This window comes from Pseudorca crassidens, chromosome 3 (genome assembly GCF_039906515.1).
Source record: "Pseudorca crassidens isolate mPseCra1 chromosome 3, mPseCra1.hap1, whole genome shotgun sequence".
Lineage (NCBI taxonomy): Eukaryota > Metazoa > Chordata > Mammalia > Artiodactyla > Delphinidae > Pseudorca > Pseudorca crassidens.
Genome location: NC_090298.1, coordinates 172,322,946 through 172,342,699, shown reverse-complemented (window position 1 = coordinate 172,342,699; position 19,754 = coordinate 172,322,946). Strand labels below are relative to the sequence as shown.

At 61.8% G+C, this 19,754-nt stretch overlaps 2 protein-coding genes across 2 annotated transcripts; both read left to right on the top strand.

The window, feature by feature from the left end:
• Window positions 1-4,871: 4,871 nt before the first annotated feature.
• On the top strand, window positions 4,872-9,981 carry MADCAM1 (mucosal vascular addressin cell adhesion molecule 1). Its single transcript, XM_067734580.1, has 5 exons — window positions 4,872-5,327; window positions 5,441-5,713; window positions 6,073-6,393; window positions 8,325-8,780; window positions 9,630-9,981. Exons 1-5 carry the CDS (start codon window positions 5,267-5,269, stop codon window positions 9,737-9,739), a joined length of 1,221 nt encoding a protein of 406 aa, XP_067590681.1. The 5' UTR covers window positions 4,872-5,266; the 3' UTR covers window positions 9,740-9,981.
• An 807-nt stretch (window positions 9,982-10,788) lies between these two features.
• Window positions 10,789-17,786, top strand: TPGS1 (tubulin polyglutamylase complex subunit 1). Its single transcript, XM_067734582.1, has 2 exons — window positions 10,789-11,444; window positions 17,017-17,786. Exons 1-2 carry the CDS (start codon window positions 11,071-11,073, stop codon window positions 17,549-17,551), a joined length of 909 nt encoding a protein of 302 aa, XP_067590683.1. The 5' UTR covers window positions 10,789-11,070; the 3' UTR covers window positions 17,552-17,786.
• The last annotated feature ends 1,968 nt before the right edge of the window (window positions 17,787-19,754 follow it).

Sequence of the window (19,754 nt, the reverse complement as noted above, 5' to 3'; positions counted from 1 at the left end):
CCTCACCCTGCTGGGCACCCAGCTTACCTGGATCAGTCTCAGCCTTGGATGTTGGACCTTGGCCCCATTCCCTACCCAGCACCCACAGAGCCCTGCCCCAGACACCCAGGCGCAGCCCTACCACCCCAGTTTCCCACCCTCCCTGCAGAACCACCCCCAACCCCACCTTGACTGGGCTCTGAACTTACACCCCCCCCCCATCACCCAGACCTCGCTGCAAGGCTCGGATCCTCCTGGTCCCACTCATGTCACAGGTACAGACCCTGCGCTTGAAACAGGCCCCTTGGGCAGAGAACTTTCCTGAGGGGTCTGCGCACTGGGCGCCGACGGTGACCCCAGCCCAACCACTCCCCCTCTCCAGGCAGGGCGCCCCGAGGCTCCCAAGTCGTCCATCAGCAGCCTGCCACCCAGGGTTTCCCAACCTCTGAGGTTCCCAGCACTGCTGGCACTGGGGTGCAATGGTTCTCTGGGCGCTGTGGAGGGTGGAGTGGCTCCCTGGCCCCAGCCTCTCAATGCGGGGAGCCTCCACAGTGTGACAACCACTGTCCTAACCCCTCAGCACAGTAGGGGTCCCAGGGCTCAGCCTGGGGTCCGGTGGAGGACCCCAACATTTCCATTCTGTGCTCACAGACACAAAGCCAATGCAAGCCCCCCCCGCCCCCGCCAACACTGGAGAGAGTCCCAATGGCCACACAGAAAAAACGGAAAGAGAAACTGGTGCCATCAGTAAACAGAAAATCAGTTTTTAAAAGGTGCTTTAGGGCTTCCCTGGTGGCGCAGTGGTTAAGAATCCACCTGCCAATGCAGGGGACACAGGTTCGAACACCTGGTTGGGGAAGATCCCACATGCCGCGGAGCAGCTAAGCCCGTGTGCCACAGCTACTGAGCCTGCGCTCTAGAGCCCGCGAGCCGCAACTACTGAGCCCACGTGCCACAACTACTGAAGCCCACGAGCCTAGATCCCGTGCTGCACAACAAGAGAAGCCACGTCAATGAGAAGCCTGCGCACCGCAACGAAGAGTAGTCCCCGCTCACGGCAACTAGAGAAAGCCCGCGCGCAGCAACGAAGACCCAACGCAGCCAAAAATCAATAAATTAAAAAAAAAAAAAAAAAAAAAAAAAAAAAAGACTTCCCTGTGGCACAGTGGTTAAGAATCTGCCTGCCAATGCAGGGGACACGGGTTCAAGCCCTGGTCCAAGAAGATCCCACATGCCATGGAGCAACTGAGCCCGTGCACCACAACTACTGAGCCTGTGCTCTAGAACCCATGAGCCACAGCTACTGAGCCCACATACCACAACTCCTGAATCCTGTGCGCCCAGAGCTCGTGCTCCGCAACGAAGAGAAGCCACCGCAATGAGAAGCCCGCGCACCGCAATAAACAGTAGCCGCCCCCCGCCCCCCGGCTTGCCGCAACTAGAGAAAGCTCGCACGCAGCAATGAAGAGCCAACACAGCCAAAAAGTAAATAAATAAATTATTTTAAAAAATGCTTTATTTAACCAGGTATATCCAAAATATTATCATTTCAACATGAAATACTCAATAAATCCTGAGATTTTTACATTCTGCACTCATACTAAATTCTCTAATCCAGCGTGTATTTTACCCTTACCTGTATTTTCTGCTTAATTTTCATTGGAAGTATTTCATCCGTATATAAGAGTTCCTAAAACCGTAGATGAGGGACTTCCCTGGCGGTCCAGTAGTTAGGACTCTGCGCTTACACCGCAAGGAGCACAGGTTCGATCCCTGGTCAGGGAACTAAGATCCTGTGAGCCCCGCGGCACAGCCCAAAACAATAAAAAATAATAAAATCGTAGATGAAAAAGGAGATTCATAAACCCAAATTGTCCCAAATGTACTTAAAAGTTTTCCAGTAAGTGGATCAAACGTCTGTTTTTAGGTTGGTATTTAAATTAAAAATTACATTTCAGGGGGTGAGTAGCCGTGCCTGGCTGGCAGCTCTGCCCAGGCCTGAGTTTGTCCTGTGCCCCAACCTTGTCACCTCCCCAGCCGGGCCCTGGGATGGATCAGCTGGGCTGCAGCCAGCTGGCCTACGGCAAGGTTAGAATTTCACACAGCTGGCCCAGCGCTGGCCCTAGTGATCCACGGCAGTTCCTCGTCAACTGTTTGCATTCACTGCAGCACTTCTGCCCTGGGGGTGGCCCTTCCGCTCCTCAGGGAACACCCATACCGCCATCACAGCGCTGGGTCGGCTTCCTCCTCAGACAGAGCTGGTCCCCACACCAGGACTGCCGAAGTGGATGCGTGGGGTGGTGTAGAGGGGGGAGGGTGTTCAGCTGGGGGTGGATGGATACATGGGTGGGTGGACAGCTGGCCGACAAGTGGCCAGAGGGACAGGTGGGTGGGTGGTGGGCGAGCAGACCTCTGATCTGAGATCCACCCTGGTCTGCCCACACCTGCTAAAGTCAGTCTGGGCCTGTCCTGAGGGGTCTGCTCTGGGCGCTGACGGTGACCCCAGCCCAACCCCTCCCCCTCTACAGGCAGGGCACCCCGAGGCTCCCAAGTCGTCCACCAGTCAGCCATCCTCACCCCCTCAGCCCAGCTCGGCCAGGGGACTTCAGGGGCCAGCAGGGACGTCGAAGGCCTGCTGGGACAGCTCCTGTCCAGCCCTAGAGCTGGCTGTGTAACAGGCGACCCCTCGCCGAGGAGCCTGTCTCCTCCCCCAGCCTCCCTGAGACCACCGAGGCAGGGAGCCACCCAGTGAGGGGGCTCAGGCTAAAGTCTGGGGTGCTTCAACGCCAGAGCTGGGTGGGGCACCTGACAGGGGCCCCAAATGACCCAGCTCTGCCCTCAGGGCTCCAGCTCACCCCAAAGAAAATCCGTGAGGCCCCCAAGTGACCAGTGATGTTAGTGAGGGGAGCTGGCCAGCCGCAGTGCAGGGGTCCTGGGGGAACGGGAATTTCCCAAGGCTGGGGCGCTGGCCTCTCTAGACACCCTCCTTGGCCCCGAGTGCCCTGCAGAGCCCCGATGCCATCCTGGGAAGGTGGGGAGGAGGCCAGGATGTTGGGCTTGGGTGGCGGCCGGGACCTCCATGGGAAGGAGGCTTCCTACACAGGCCACTGAGGACTTCCTCCCGGTGGGGTGGGGGACCGATGCTGGGAAGCGGGGACCAAGAGCAGGAAGCCCAGGCTGGGGAGATACAGCCAGGACCTCAGCCCCCACCCAGGCGGCTCCCGTGGGCTCAGTCACGTAGGAACAAGAGCAGATGTCCCTGGGGCAGGTGGGAAGTGCGGTTCAGTCCCCCCCGCCCCCCCTACCCCGCTGGTGCTGGCCCTGCCCCTCCTGGGGTCCATCCAGACCCCCTCCAGTCACCTGCCCCATCCCTCTCTTCTCCCCCCACCCCTTCCTCTGTCTCTCTCTGTCTCCCCACCCCCCTTTTCTTCTTCCACCTCTGCCCGGAACCTTCTTCCTCTGTTGAGCCCACCTGTCCCTTCCTCGGGGTGGCCTGTGCTGATGCTGCGGTCATCGTGTTCCCCTTAGCACTGTCCTCTTAAGCCGCGGGTGTCATTAACCCTCCTCGTTCACGCAAGCAGAGGCTTGGAGCTGGAGGGGCCAGCGATGGCAGGGGAGGGGCAAGTCCACACCCTGCAAGGGCCTCGGCTGCCAGGGTGCCAGGAAGCCGGGTCAGGGCCTGGGAAGAGACCCATTCACCAGGCCTGCTGCCCCCCACCCGGGTTAAGGGCCCAGCTTCCCGAGAAGGGCCCACACCTCCGGCCTGGGGAGGGGCGGCACCTTGGAGCTGCCTTCCTGTGCGGCCTTTCCCGGCACCGAGGTAGGAGGGGGATGGGACCAAGGAAGTTAGACGCTGGGTTCGCACACTTGGGGCCCCCTGAGTCTCCGCTCCCCTCCCCTGCCCCCAGCGGCACCCCAGCCCCCCACTCAGCTCCCCTCCCCTGCCCACCGGCCCCTGCTCTTAGGCCCCAGTTTCTACCTCTGACAATTAAGATGTTGAGAAGACAGACGGGCGGGGCTGGTGGTGCTTAGAAACAGCATGGCCTGGCGACTCCTCTCTTACACTGAAGTCAGGGAAACTGAGGCAGAGTCAGGCGGGGGTGGGGGGACAGCCAGGACTCTCCATCCTTTTCCTCCTGCATGCCCGCTGCACACGGGGTCTGGGGTCACAGCGGACGAGATCCCCCCATTCCCAGTACAAGGGGGATGTGACATCAGCCACTTGACCTCGTTAAGGACTGCGAGGAAGTCAGGTTGGGGGGAAGCTGGCTGGGGAGCTTCCCACTCAGGAGGCGGCATCTGGGCAGAGACGGAGCAGGGGAGGCTCATGCTAAGGTCCTGAGGCTGCCTGGTCCGGAGGCTGCTCGGTCTCATAGGCTCCAGCCACGGCCAGGAGTTGGCATTTTTCCCTCTGCCAGGGGAAGCCGTGGGGTGTCCACGTGCTGAGAGGGTGTTTCTAAGTCCACTCTGGGTGCAGGGTGGTGAACGGCTGTGAAGGAAACGGGCCAGGCTGAGGGGCCCAGAGGAAAGCGTGGATGGATTCCAGCGTTGGGAAGATGAGGTTCTCAGGCCTCGCCGATGCCCGCTGTGGGTCCCCTCCCCCAGGCTTCTCGTGGGGAGCCCAGACCCAAGTCGCTGTGTGGAACAGAGCACTGAGGCCCCATGTCCGGTGTCCCAGGGTCCCATCACGCCTGCCCGTTTGGCGGACAGGAGACAAGCTCAGGGGTGGGTGGGCCTCGGCTCCACACCCTACAGCATCCTCACCCCTGACGGGACCCATCTTCCAAGCGGATTGCTCGGGGCGGTCCACCGCAGGAGACCTGCTGCGCGGCCGCCCAAGCTATCGGGGGAGACTGCTCCCCACCGCCCCCGCGCGGCCGCTCCGGGCAGCGAGGGCTGAGACTCCCGCGACTGGGCGAGCCCGGCGCCAGCCCTGGGCCTGGCTCCGATTTCCATTCAATTAACCTCGACAGTCAGCCCTCTCCCGCCTCCATCTTCCGATCTTCAGTCTCTAAAAGTGAAACCTGGAATCGGCCCAGACCCTCCGCCCGCGGGTTCTGACCTCGGCCTCCCCCGCCCCCATCTCTGGCCCCCAGTCCCTGCCTCTCTGTCGCCTCCAGGGTCGGGGGTCAGGGTGGGAAACCCCCTCGGGAAACCCCCGGGGAGCAGCTGGAGGAGGGGGAGGGGAAGCGGGGTCGCGGGGCCGGGGGCGGGGGGAGAAGGAGCCCGGGGCGCCAGTATTTAAGCCGCCTACCCCGCGGGCAGGGGACAGAGCCGGGGACCGAGCATGGAGCAGGGACTCGCCCTCCTGCTTCCCCTCTTTCTGGGGCTGCTGCAGCTGGGCCGCGGTGAGCGGGGCAGGGGTCTCCGAGCCGGGAAGGGGTTGGGAGAGAGGAGGGGCTCGGAGGAGGGGGCTGGGGCTGGGGGCGCGGGGTGGGGCTGAGAGCGCCGTCGCCCGCAGGTGGGACGCTGGAGGTGGAGCCCCCCGAGCCCGAGGTGGCGGTGGCCGTGGGCGAGTCGCTACAGTTCACCTGCCGCCTGGCCTGCGAGGACGGCAGGGCGGCCTCTGTGCAGTGGCGGGGCCTGGACACCAGCCTGGGCGCCGTGCAGTCGGGCGCGGGTAGCAGCGTCCTCTCCGTGCTCAACGCCTCGCTGTCGGCTGCGGGGCCCCGCGTGTGCGTGGGCTCCTGCGGGGACGTCGCCTTCCAGCACATCGTGCGGCTCCTGGTGTTCGGTGAGCCCCCGCCCCTCCCGCCGTCGTGGCACACGTGGGGGCCCAGCCAGCGGCCCTGCTTTCCCTCTATCCTTGTGCCACCTCTGCCTGGGAGGCTTCCCGGATTGCCCAGCCCGCCCCAGCTCAAAGCCGGCCTCGCAGGTCCTCCTGGGTCGATCTGCAGTCCGCTCCCTCCTCCCCGCATCCCCTCTCCCCCAATCCACCCCCAAACCTCCTGTACCTGACCCCCTTGCCCTTTCTGCGGGTGGGACACTGGGTCTTCCCTGTCCCCGGGCACCAGCAGTCCCCTCGCCCCCTCCTCAGGGCCCAGCCCTGACCCTCGGAGCTCTGCCCACCCCCTTCCTCCACTCCCTCCACAGCCTTCCCGGACCAACTGACTGTGGCCCCAGAGGCCCTGGTGGCTGGGCCGGACCAGGAGGTGTCCTGCACAGCCCACAGCGTCACGCCTGCTGGCCCTGACACCCTCTCCATGTCCCTGCTCCTGGGAGATCAGGAACTGGAGGGGGTGGAGGCCCTCCGGGATGTGATGGAGGAGCCCCAGGAGGGCGAGGACCCGCTGTTCCAAGTGACACAGCACTGGCTGCTGCCCACCTTGGGGACACCCGCCCCACCCTCCCTCCACTGCCAGGCGACCATGAGGCTGCCCGGCTTGGAGCTGAGCCGCCGCCGGCCCATTCCAGGTGAGCCTGTGCCTCAGTGTCCCCCAGGAAGTGGGTGAGGTCACACCACCCAGTGCCTGTGAGCCTTGATGAGCGGTGCCCAGCGGCTCTTATGGAATCCTGGTTAAGCCCCTCCCCTGCTGTGTCGCCACCTGGGCAGGTCACAGTACCACAGACGAGGAAAAATTGCATTCGATCTTTATTTTATTTTATTTTAAAATTAATTATTTTTGGCTGTGTTGGGTCTTTGTTGCTGTGCGCGGACTTTCTTTGGTTGCAGCGAGCGGGGGCTACTCCCGTTGTGGTGCGCAGGTTTCTCATTGCAGTGGCTTCTCTTCTTGAGGAGCACGGGCTCGAGGAGCGCGGGCTCAGTAGTTGTGGCGCACGGGCTTAGTTGCTCCGCGGCATGTGGCATCCTCCCCGGCCAGGGCTCGAACCCCTGTTCCCTGCGTTGGCAGGCGGATTCTTAACCTCTGCGCCGCCAGGGAAGTCCCTGCATTCGATCTTTAGTCTGTCCCTTCGTGGCAGCCAGGGGCTACTTCTCACTCGTTCATTCATTCAGCAGATTCGCTGAGCACCTACCCTGAGCCAGGTCCCATGAGGTGCTGCCCTTCCTCTGCCCACAGCTCTCCAGGGCTCCCACCTCCCTTTGGGTGAAAACCCAAGCTCCCCGTGCCCACGGAGCCCTACAGAGCCTGACCTGCTTGCCCGTCCCCCACCCCCACCCCCTGCCTCACTTCCTCTCTCCCCCTCACTCCGTCTGCTGTCCCTCCGACACCCTAGGTGCAGTCCTGCCCCAGGGCCTTTGCACTGCTGTGCCCTCCACCGGAACGCTCTTCCCCACATCTCCCTCACCTCCCTCGTGTCTCCTTCCCAGTGAGACTTGCCCTGACCTCTCTGTCCAAGGGGTCAAACCCCACTCCCACCCCCACCACACACACACACACACACAAACACACACACACACACACATACACACACACTCAGGCCCTTTCTCTTCTCCTGTTGGATGTTTGTTGACACCTTTTATCAACATCTGACTCCTGTGTGCTCTCTTTATTTTTTTCCCCATTATCTGTCTCCCCTGCCATTGGTTTCATCCAGATAGGAATGTGTCACTCTCTTTCATGGCTGTCCCCCCAGTGGCTAAAACAGTGCTCAGCGCACAGTAGGTGTCCAATAGATACATCCTGAATGAATTAATCAATAACTGTTATCACGGAGCCTGGCGCATAGTAGGTGCACAAGAAATGCTTGCTGAATGAACTAACGAACGGCAACATTTAACGTGGGGCCTAGCACACAGTAGGTGCTCAGTTCATGTCAGACGTTATTAGTTAGTCTCATCTGGGACAGGCCCCGACCGCATCACTAAGCTTCTGGCAGCCTCTCACTAAGGAAGCACAGATTCGTTCTCTGAGAGGGCACCCCGATACTCATGTTAATGGCTGGAGCCTGGGGGCCGGGAAAGGTTTGGCTCAAGTGGAAGCAGGGGTGTGGGGGGGAGGCAGGGGTGTGCTGGGAGGGTGTGCACAGAGTCCTCCGGATTTGAGAGCCGTCACACAGCAGAACGGACAGATCCCCTCTAGGGACCTCAGTCTCTCATCTGCACCGCAAGGGGGAGGGGCACCCCCTTCCCTCTGCCCACCCCTCAGCCCCATAATAATAAGATCCAACACCCGTGTCACTCTGCACGCCAGCCCCTGGGGTGGGGGCCTCTCACCCTGCTTTCCAGTTGAGGAAAGTGAGACACAGAGATTTGGATGCTCGCTGTGGGGGGGGCATGACAGACCCCGAGACGGCTCCTGCCCACTGGGATACCCTGCGATTCACCCAAGTGAATGGACGGGGCTTGGAGTGGTTCTGGTCCAACCATGTGGTCCGGGTGGAGAGAGGGAGGGAGGAGAAGGGGCTGGGCAGCAGCAAGAACAGATGGCTGCCGTGTTTTCCAGTCCTGCAGGGCCTGACCTCCCTGGAGCCCCCCGTCATGACCCCCCCAGAGCCCAGCACCACAGAGTCCCCGGAGCCCCCCGTCACGACATCCCCGAAGCCCCCCATCACCACCTCCCCCGGGGCCATCCCAGAGCAGGCCTCCACCCGCAGCCCCAGGAGTCCTGGCCTCGTGCCCCGGAACAGCTCCACCAGGCCCTGCCTCCCGGAGATCCACCAGCTGTCAGCAGCAGGGAGCTTGGAGCTGCTGTGCGAGGTGGTCTGCGGCCCAGGCGTGGCCGTGCGCTGGACCCGGGCCCCTGGCGGGCTGGCGGCCTACGAGACGCAGGAGGTGGGGGCCCGGGCTTGGCTGAGCGGCGGGAGCGTGCTGTGGGCCAGATGCCACGGTGAGGGCTGGTTCCAGTGTGGCCTGGACCCAGGGGGCCAGACGGCCAACCTGTACGTGGCCTCAGAGATCTGTGAGTTCAGGGGCTGGGGCGGGCACTGGGGGAGCCTGAGAGGGAGGGGAGCCTTGAGTCTGGCCTTAGACAAGGGGGGCCCTGCCAGCCTGTGTCCCCAGCTGTCCAGTGGACTTCCGTGACCCTATAAGATCACAACTGCCTGCATGGCGATAACTAAGTTTCAGGGACTGTGTAGGTGTCACAGCACTCTATGGGCTAAGACAGCCTGTGGAATAGAAACAGAAATAGAAGGGAATTCCCTGGCGGTCCAGCAGTTAAGACTCCGTGCTTCCACTGCAGGGGGCGCAGGTTTGATCCCTGGTCTGGAAACTAAGATCGGTGTGGCGTGGCCAAAAAAGAAAAAAAAAAAAAAAGTAGAATACAGCCACTTTGGTAATTTCCGTTTTTCTGGTAGCCACATTCAGGAATAAAAAGGTAAAATAAGTTTGACAATATATTTCATCGAAACCAATATATCTCAGACGTTATCATTTCAACATGTAATCTATAAAGAAGCATGAATGAGATTTTTTTTTTCCAAACTAAGCCTTCAGAATGCAATGTGTGTTTTACAAAGACAGCGCTGTCCACTCAGACTGATCACATTTCAAATGCAGCTGTGCTGAGTGGTCCCTCACTGGACAGCTCACTTCTAACTCCAAGGTCCTATGTACCTTTCAAAAGACTCACTCTAAAAATAGCTGGATAGTCCAGTGATTTTTATACATTTCAGAAGGCGTTTTAAACCGTGAGGTCCTTTGTAAAATTTCAGGGAACTCGGTCAGTCCGGGAGCCCTTAGCCGACTCTGCTGGGCTGCTCCCCAAACCTGCAGAGAGGTGCAAGACACCGTATGCCTCTCTCTCCAGGCTCCCCGCTAACGTCTGCATACCTGTGGACGGGCAGCTTTGTTCTGGGGCTGCTTCTCCTGGTGTTCCTGACCTACCGCCTGTGGAAACGCTGCCGGCCCACCAGATGACCTGGGCCCCTGCCCCGCCTGGACCACACGGAGGGGGATTTTCCTTCCACTCAGTTGCGACCAGAGGATGTTTGCAGGGTTCTGGACAGCAGGGGGGCTGACCGTGCACCCCTTACCCTGATGGCCAGCACATCCAGGCTCCCCAGCTGGCTGGGCTTCCCTTCAGTGGGGACCCTGGGGAGCCGCCACCCCCACCCACCCCCACGGTGCAGAGCTGGAGAATAAAGAGCATCTGGTCTGACCTCGGTGGTTCCTGTCGCGGTCTGAGGACACGGGGAATCCCCGGCACAGCTCCAACCATCCTCTGCTCTAGGTGACTCCCCAGACAGACAAGGAAGGACAGGACACCTCAGCCCCATGTGGCCAGGGGTGGGGGTAAGAGGCGTGTGCTCTTCCTGGTGCCTTTCCCTGCATATGGGGACACTGGCGCTTAATGAGTAACTAGGAGTCCTCAAAAGAAGCGGAGAAAAGTGTTGGCGGACAGCACGGGCAAAGACACAGAAGAGAGGTGGCTTGATAAGGGAAATTGCATCTCTTTTGGGGTGGCTGGAGGCTAAAGCGTGGGGAGAGGCGAGGGAGAGGCTGGAAATGATACCGGCAGATGAAGGGCTGTAGATGCCAGGGTCGTCAGCCTTGTGGAACCGAGGAGCTCTGGGAGAGTTTAGAGCTATAGAGGATGCGGGGTGAGAAAGTTCCCTCTAGTGGTAAGGAAAGGTAACAGCCTGGGACGGGGAACTGGGGACCGTGGGTGGTCCACTCGCTCTGTGAACCCGTACAGCGGACTAGGGGCCGCGGAAGCGCAGACCAGACCCCTAACCCAGCCTGGTGGGGAGAGGGGGCCTTTCCCCACGAGGTGAGCTACAAACTCGCACGGAAATTGGGTTAGGCTGAAGACCAAGCTGAGCACAAAGGCTCTGAGTTGAAAATCAGAAAAGGGGGCGGGAGCGGCGCTTAGTCCCGGAGTTGGGGTGGAACCATCCCGCCCACTCTCAGCAGGGCTTCCCTGGTAACCAATGAGACCGGTTGCTAGGGGACCATGCTAATGAAGGACTCGCCCACTACCAAGATGGCAAGCAATCCGGCTTCATACCAGAAACCAAGCCCTTCCTAGGGATCCATTTTGGAGTCTGGCAAAATTTAAGTTCCGAGCCTAAGCCAGGAAAGCCAACCAGCACACCTAAAGAGGAAAACGGAGAGAGAGTAAGTGCCAATGAAAACCTAGGGAAAAAGGTGGCCTGCGCTGGTTATTTCCCAGAGTCTCCCCGCAGGATCCGAGCGCCCTCTGCCCTCAACAAAAATGGCCGCCCCGAGGTGCCAGCGCACTGTGAAATATGGACGTCCTTCCGGTCCCGCTGCCCTCAGCGAAGATGGCGGCAGTGGAGAAGCGGCGGCCGCCTGTGGCCCAGGCAGCCAATTTCACAGGCAGCGGCCGGCCGGGGGTGTCCCGAGCAGCGGCGACGGCCGAGAGTGAGGAGGACTTCCTGCGGCAGGTCGGAGTGACGGAGATGCTGCGCGCGGCCCTGCTGAAGGTGCTGGAGGCGCGACCCGAGGAGCCCATCGCCTTCTTGGCGCACTACTTCGAGAACATGGACCTGCGGTCTCCTGCAAACGGCGGCGCCGGGGAGCCCCCGGGCCAGCTCCTGCTGCAGCAGCAGCGCCTGGGCCGCGCGCTGTGGCACCTTCGCCTGGCTCACCACTCCCAGAGGTGCGGGGCTGGGCCGGGCCTGGGTGGGTAGGGGCCGCGGTCGGACTTCAACTCCCAGCGGGTTCCGCGCGGCTCCCCGCCCCCGGCGCCGGCTCTCGAGCGCGGGCCGTGGTGGGAACTGTAGTCCGCTCTGCCTGGCGCGGGAGGGGCGCGGATGGCTCCGGGCTGCAGGGCCCCGGCGGGGCCACCCGAGTGCTGGCACCGGTAGCTCTGGCAGACTTGGGCTTTGGTGATGCCTCTTTGCAGGTGCTGAGGTCCCCCTTGCATCTACCTCACTTTTGTAAATCACGGAGCCCAGACAGGACTTGGCCAAGATCTCAGAGCCAGTCCTCCGAGCCAGGTCCCTCCTAGCTGCCTCGTTCCCAGCGTGGTAGCATCCCCGTCCATTCAGCCAGAAAATGAATATTTACAGGGCTGGGCCGTGGAGATAGAGAGCAATCCAGGTCCCGCGCGGGCAGGAGAGACGTCCAGTAAGGGGCCTGCATTGACACACAGGGAAAGGTGTTGCAGGCACGAGGCCACCGGCTGCACTGGCCTGGAGGCTGTGGGGCTGCAGTGTGCGACCCACGGGAGAGGGGGAGGCCGGGAGCCTTCGCAGGGCTGAAGCATGGAGGGGTGGAGGGGATGGCGCCTGCCCCCCCACCCCCTTAGAAGCGGGTGAGGGAATGGTCCGTGTCGGGTGGCTGGGGAGGAGCTGTTTGACGCGCAGCATCAACCAGACAAGGTGGGCGCTGGATGTGGGTGGGCTGGGTCTTGGATGGGGGTGGTCCCCAGAGAGCCCAGGAAGGGGGAGGAAGCCAAGCAAGAGAGCGTTTCAGCCTGACCCCAGAACCCTCCTGCCTGGGGGCAGCCCTCCCGAGAGAGTCAAGGTGCGGACCCCAAGCAGGGGAGCACAGAGAGGCTGGGAGGGAGCCGGAAGGGGTGTGGAGAACGGGCATCCCGTTCGGAGCACCCGGTCTCCACCGCAGGGGAAGGGCAAGCGGGTTGTCCAAAGTGACAGTCAGAAAAGGGAACGGCCGGGGCCACCCCTGAGACGGGGACCTGGCAGGGAGCGGGCTGGTGGGCATCCATGGGTTCTGCTGGGTCTGCAGGGGGTTGTGCAGGAACAGCCCCAGGTGGTCCATGAGATGGGAGGTCACTGGTTTGGAGGAAGTTTCCAGAGTGACTTGGGGACCGTTAAGTTGGGAGCTGGGAAAACCTCCAAGCAGGAAGGTGGACAGTTGGGTCGGCAGCTGAGATGCGTGACGGTGCAGGGTGGTTGTCACCTGGTGGCGGGGGGCGGGGTGGTTGTGAAGGCCTCAGGGGAGCTGAGAAGAGCCCAGGACCCGATTCTGAGGAGCCACAGCCTCAGCGAACCCACAGGAAAGCGTGAGAAGGCAGAACAGACATGAAGGAGGGAACCAGAAGACAGGGAACCAGGACATCTTTCAAGGAGGAGAAGAGTCAGCGGCAGGGTCACCACGTGCAGTCGTGCAGGTCAAGCACTGCACAAGCCGTTCACTCCTTAGACGTCACAGACGAGGACCTTTATGTGAAGGCTTTTTGCAGAGCTTTGCCTAGTTTATGCAAAGGCACCTTGTGGGCTGGCGGCGGCCCTGCGTCCAATGGCCCTAGAGATGAGGGCTGATAAGTGTCTGTTGGATTTAGAACCAAGGGGGCCATTTGAGTGTCCTGGGGCTGCTGTAACCAATTACCACAAACTTGGTGACTTAAAACAGCAGAAATTTATTCTCCCACAGTTCTGGAGGCCAAAGTCCAAAGTCCGGGGGCAGCAGGGCTGTGCCGTCTCTGGAGGCTGTAGGGGAAGGTCCTTCCTGCCTCCTCCAGCTTCTGGAAGCTCCAAGCATCCTTGGCTTGTGGCCGCATCCTCTCAGCCTCTGCCTTGTCTTCCCGTGGCTTCTCTTCTGTGTCACTCTCTCAAAAGGACACTTGGCATTGGTTTTAAGGCTACCTCACCCCACCTCCAGACCCTGAACTAATTACATCTTTCAAAGACGCTGTTTCCAAATAAGGTCCCACTCACAGGTTCCGGGTGGACGTGCACCTGGGGGGACACTGTTCACCATACTGAAGGGGTGTTGGAGCGGTTCTCAGGAGGAGCAGAGTGAGTGGCCGGTGCTGGTGGCACACCTGGTCTCCCCGAGGCGGGGCTGGTGCTGAACTCAGAGATACGTTCCCAGTCAGGAGCCCCATAACCTCGGCTGCCGGGTCAGAAGCAGAAGCCAGGCCAGGCGGGTCCCCCCGAGGCTGGGCAGCTTCGTCCCTATGCTGAGGGGTGGGCTGGGGAATCCCGGGGCTGCTCTTGAGAGCGACCTCAGCACGAAAGATTTGGGGAGAACTCAACCAAAATCCCCTCTGCTGTTGTCTCGAAATCACACGTGCTGGCTGCTAGGACTGGTGACGGCCCTCAGAGCACAAACACAGCAGACCCGGCATGGTGGCCCAGGGCCGCCTTCTAAGCCACCACGTGCTAATAGGAACAGCAAGAGTGCCAACCGCTGCAGGTCCCCTTGGCCCCAGAAAACATGCAAAGGCACCAAAGGGTCCGAGCCAGTCTCCTCGGCTCCGAGCATCCTCTGTGGGGTGTCCCGGGCTCTGTGGGGTGTGGAGCGGCCTCCCTGCCCCCACCCACGCGATGCCGGGAGCCCTCCCCATTGTGACAAGCACAGACGTCCTCAGACATCACCCAGTGTCCCCTGGGGGCAGAATCTTCCCAGACAAGACCCCCCCAGATTGGGATTCCACGGACCCCCCAGGAGACTACGTCCCGTGACCGTCTGACCTCTGAGGTCTGGGATGCTGCACACATTTAAATCCACACCTGAGTGGGAGGGAGGGGAGCTGACCCACAGACACTGGGGGCCACCCTGGTTCACACCACCTGACTCAGTGGGAATGTATGCAGGCCTCTGGTGTGAGCAGGGAGAGGACCCAATTTCTTTCCAAACAATTAACCAGAGTCACTCCTCAGCACTGCTAACACAGGGGGAGCGCGGTCACTCTGTGCTGGGCCGTCCTGGGCCCTGCAAGTGTTGGGCAGCCTCCTGGGTCTCCACCCACCCAGTGGTGGCAACCATAACTGTCCCCAGAGTCACCAGTGTCCCTTGGGGGCAGAGTCACCCCGTTGAGAGCCCCCGGTCTACCTTGGAAGTCTCCACGTCTCTGTGACAAGACCCGTAAATAGGTTCTTTTTTAATAAATGCCCACGTGCTTTGCAAACTGCTCTGTGCGGGAGCTGATACAGGCAGAGCCTGAGGACCACAGCCCAGGACGGCAGGCGGTGTGGGTGCTCCCTCGTGGCTGGGAGCCCCCGGGAGGGCGGCCTTGAGATGGGGTATGGCCTTCCTCTGGCTTCTTGCCTGACGCTCTCATCTCACTGGACCGTAACTGCCCCCCTGTGCGTCTTCCTGCCCGCGAGGCCCATGGTAAACAGAACCTGGACAGCGCTGAATGGCAGCTGGTGACAGCTAATGACAGGCGCACGGGGTCCCCTGCCACACGCCGAGCACAAAATCTACCCTCTGTCCTCCCAAGAATCCTGAGACGCAAGGACGAGAACCCTTATTCTCCAGAGGAGGGAAGCAGGGCACAGTGGCTAGAACCGGTGCAGGTCTGGGCCAGCCAGGAACAGCTCTGAGCACACAGGGTGCTCAGGGGTCCCCACACGCTGCCGCCTCCGGGGGGATTGATTCAGCTCAAGACAACTAGTGGGTCGACCAGGTTCCTTGGGGAGGCATCAGGCAGAGCTGGGCGGATGGTGGACGCTCAGGCCCCATCAGGATGAGCCATCAGGCCACAGGGACACACCCGAGACCTCAGTGGCCTCACACGGCTGCTGTTGGGTTGGCAGGGGCTCTGCTCACTCAGCCTTGCGGGGAGTGGACCCTCCACGGGAAGTGGGCCATGCTCTCGTGGGGGTGGGGCGGCCTGCCTTCAAGACACCCCCGAGATCCACCCCGCCCCCCGTATTCACAGCCTCGGGCAGCTGCCTGCGTTGCCACCCTGCCGGTCACCTGCTCCAGGGGCCAGTGCCGTGACCTTAGCACTCTCACACTGCCCCGTGGGGAGAGGCCTCTGCAGGGAGCCTTCAGGGGACAGCAGCCCTGCCAGGGTCCTGGTTGAAGACTGAGCCGGGACCACCAAGCCAAGCCATTCCCAGTTCCTGACTCAGGCTGCGACGTGATCTAGGTGTGGGGGTAACTGCCACGCGGCCACAGAGTTGACACGGGCATCATCACTGCCAGGTCCCCCGGACCCACGCGTCCTGGTGAAAGGAGTTGATAACAAAAGCTCCTGCAAGGGGTTATTGTGAGGCGGCAGCAGCTAACACGGTGCCAGTCCTGGGAACGGGAGCATGACGCTGCGTCTGGCACCCCCAGCGCTTCACGGAGTGATCTCACTGGCCCTAAAGCACCAGCACATCCTAAGGACCCAAGAAGTGAGAAGTGAATCCCAGATGGGCGAGACCCCAGGTCCTCTCCCCTCCCCTCTGGGCCTCAGTTCCTCCTCTGTAAAGGGCCTTGACCCACGGAGCTCACTGGGTGAGCATGTCCATCCCTGGGCCCTGCCCTGGGCACCTGCCGTGCTCCGGCCCAGCGTGGACCAGGCTCGCACCCACGCTGACCCGTACAGGTCCCACAGATAAGAGTGGAGCTGGGCTCCCAGAAAAGGCGAATGTGAGCCCTGGGGGTGCCCCTTCCTCTGTGGGACCCTTGGCCTGGCCGCTGCCCTGAGCCTCACTTCCCCTTTGCTTTAGTGGAGATGGAACTGGGCCTCGGCCGGCCGCCAGCTGTTGAGAGAAGGATGGGAATGAGACCCGGGTTATCTAGATGCCCAGGCTCACCCCAGCCCACTCACTTAACCACTTGTGAGGCTCCAGCGTGGCCAGGGCTCGTGGTGGGACATCAGGGTCCTCATGGGGCAGGCGGTAAGTAATGTCAGCGCCGTGGCTGGTCCCTGACGTGACCGTCGGGTCTGCTGTTGCAGCAGAAGGGCAGCATGTCTGGGTAGACGTGGCCGCCTGCGGATAAATCTTTACCCACGAAGACAGGCGGCAGCGGCTTTGAGCCACAGTGTGGGTTACTGCCTCTGGGCCTGCAGGGGTGAAAAGTGACAACCCAGGTTAAAAGGTAGGGATGTGTCCTGCCACGGTGACACCCCGTGGGCACACACATCATCGATGGAATGGAGAGTCCATGGGCGGATGCCCATCGTCGGGGTCAGCCCACGTTTCTGGGGCTCCTGGGCAGTGTTCTGGGCGCTGGGGCTGTAACAGTGACCAACAAATAAACTCCCTGACATAGGCCCCTGGGCTGAGCTGGTGGGAGGGAGGGAACTCGTGAGGACACCACAAAGAGAAGTACAGGAAGGGGTTAGGGGGTCAGGGAGGGTCCCCCCCATAAGGTAACATTGAGCAAAGGCTCAAAGCCGTGGGGAGATGTGGGGGAGGGCGCTCCGGGCCAGGGCGCCGCTGGCGCAAAGGCCCTGAGGCTGGACGAGCCGGCGCGTTGGGGGAGGGGCCGGGGGGCAGGGGCGGGGCTCTGGCGCGGCCCGACGGCCCCTCCGCCCGCAGGACCGCCTTCAACAACAACGTCGGCGTGGCCTACGAGTGCCTGAGCGCCAGCGGGCGCAAGAAGAAGCCGGGGCTGGACGGGCGCACGTACAGCGAGCTGCTGAAGCGCATCTGCCGGGACGGGGAGGCCCCCGAGGAGGTGGTGGCGCCGCTGTTGCGCAAGATCCAGTGCCGGGACCACGAGGCCGTGCCGCTGGCCGTGTTCCGCGCGGGGATGCTCACCTGCTTCGTGCTCCTGGAGTTCGTGGCGCGCGCTGGCGCCCTCTACCGGCTGTTGGAGGACCCGGGCCTGGCCGTGGCTGACCGCCACGTGGGCCAGGCCGTGCTGGACACGCTGGAGGGGGCCCTGCAGGCCAGCGACGACACCACGCCCGCGCGCTACCTGGAGGCCGGCTCGCGCCTGGGGCCCGACAGCCTGGCGCTGGCCATGGACCGCGCGCTGGTGGCCCGGCGGCCCAGCACCCCCATGACCCGGGAGGAGTTCCTGGAGAAGGCGGCCGCCCTCTTCATCGCCAAGGTCAAGCCCGTGGGCTGAGCCCTTCCCTCGGCCGCCGCTTCCTCCACCCGGATTCCTGGGGCCCTCGGGGTCCGGCTCACCGGGGCCAGGACTGGGGTGTCCCTGCATGCCAGGGGTGCAGGGAGCCCCCTCACCCAGCTTCCCGCCTGGAATGATGCCCAAGCCCCCTTCGGGGGGAGGCCAAGGATCCCTTCCCGCCCGCCTGCCCAGGCCCCTCTCCTCAGCAGAAATAAAAATCTGTTCCCCAGTCTGACCTGGTGTGTGTGTGTGTGCACCCGTGTCCAGCCCCCAGCACGCTTCTCTGGAAACGCTCTCCACTCGGGCGCACCCTGGCCAGCCCCAGCGGGTCCCACCACTGCCCAGAAACCCCAGGGAGCCCCTGGACTCAGCTTTATGAGAGCAGAGGGCATTGGGGCACCCAGCGAGGTGCCCTGGAGGCACAGCCCCGAGACCTGGGAGGCATGGCTGGCCCCCAGCCTGCCCTCCACGAGCGCCCCGCCCCAGCAGTTCCTCCCTGGACCTCGGCTTCCCCAACCGCCAAAGGGAGAGGTCAGCTGGGCAGGTAGTCACGATGGTGACGATTGAAACAGCTAACACGTCTGAGACCTGACAATGTCTTGACTCACCGCCGCCCTATACGGAAGGTAATCCACTGCCCGCATTTGGCAGATGGAGAAACCAAGCCCAGAGGAGTGAAGGTCGCAGCACCAGCAAGGGGCCAGCAGGGATCCGAACCCGGGCCCGCGCTCTGTAACCCAGAGCCACAGCCCCTTCACCACTGCCACGGGGCCCGTCCGGGATCCAGGCACACCCGTTAGAGTCACCAAGCACCCTGGGTGTCCCCCTTTCCGCCAGCAGGAGCACATCCTGGACGGAGGATTCCGCAGGAAGCAGATTCCCAGCCCAGGACAGTTGCAGGCGGGTAACTTCACTCTCGGCCTCAGTTTCCTCCTCTGTTAAATGGGACCCAGGGCACCCCGATTCTGATTGAGGGAGATCACACGGGGACAGAATCTAAAGCCTTTTTCGAGCTACCAATGGCAGGGACCACTTTGCCTCCCATTTCCCAGCACCTGCCCTTGGCTGGTAATCGATAAACCAGTGAGTTGCGCTGCGTTTTCCAAAAGCCGCCAGGGCTTCCTTTCTGTTCTCATTTGCTCTTGTTGAATCTCCCAGCCCCCGAAAGAGGCAGGTAAGAGGTGGAATCTGCATCCCCTCTCCTTGCACTTGGTGGCTTTTGTGACAGTACTTGGCTTCCAGGGGATGCGGTGGCCACGCAGTAGCCTGAAGAAGCACAGGCCACACAGAGGTTCCTGACGGGAGACTCCTGCTTTGCAGCTAAATGAATGAATGTTACTATTTCAAGCCACGAAGTTTGTGGGTCGTTTGTTACATAACCAGTAGCTTCACAGAGGTGCCCCCCTCCCTCAGCATTAGCTGTTACTGACACCGCACACAGGAAATGGGCCGGCGTGTCAGCAGGCTGAGACCCTTAGGGGCTGGACGGCCTCGGGGAGCAAGCTGTGCTGAGGCCCCTGCGGCATGGGGCTTGCGGCCGGGCAGGGCATCTGCATGAAATGTGCGGTGCAGGTGGACTCACGGGCTCCGGCAGCCTCCGGTCAGCTCTGTGGTCCCCTGGACTAGGCAGCGTGTAGCAGGTGTCACTGGTGCCACCAGATCCCCTTCCCATCTGCCGAGGCTCACAGCTGCCCCACCAGAGACCAAGCCATGTGGCCCAGGAGGCCTCATGCCCCCATCTGGGGCAGGAGTGGCCAGTGAGCACCAGGGGATCCAAGAGCTGGTCCGCTTGCCTCATGGGACGCTAACTCACATTCCAGGGTCCCCCCCGGATCAGGCTGAGGCCAGCTCCATCTGGGCTCACCTTCCCTGCCCCACCACCTTCCCTCACTGCCACCCCTGAGTCACCATCACGCCTGGTCTTGGATCCTGAATTCCTGGTTTGACCTTTACAGGCACAGCCTGGAGGGGCTGAGCTGTTCTGCTTATCTGACCTCACAGCAGTGTGGACGCTCGGCCTCCCTGCCTTCCAAACCCCGCGCCCCCATAGCGTTCACTCCACAGCACCCCGAAGGCTCCTGTTCCCCAGCTTCCCTGGGGAAAGGCGTCCTCCTTCTGTGTCAGGGACCTCTCCTCTCCTTTCCTCATGCTTCCTCCTCACTTGGCATCTCATCCAGGCCATGGCTTCCATTACTGCCTGGTC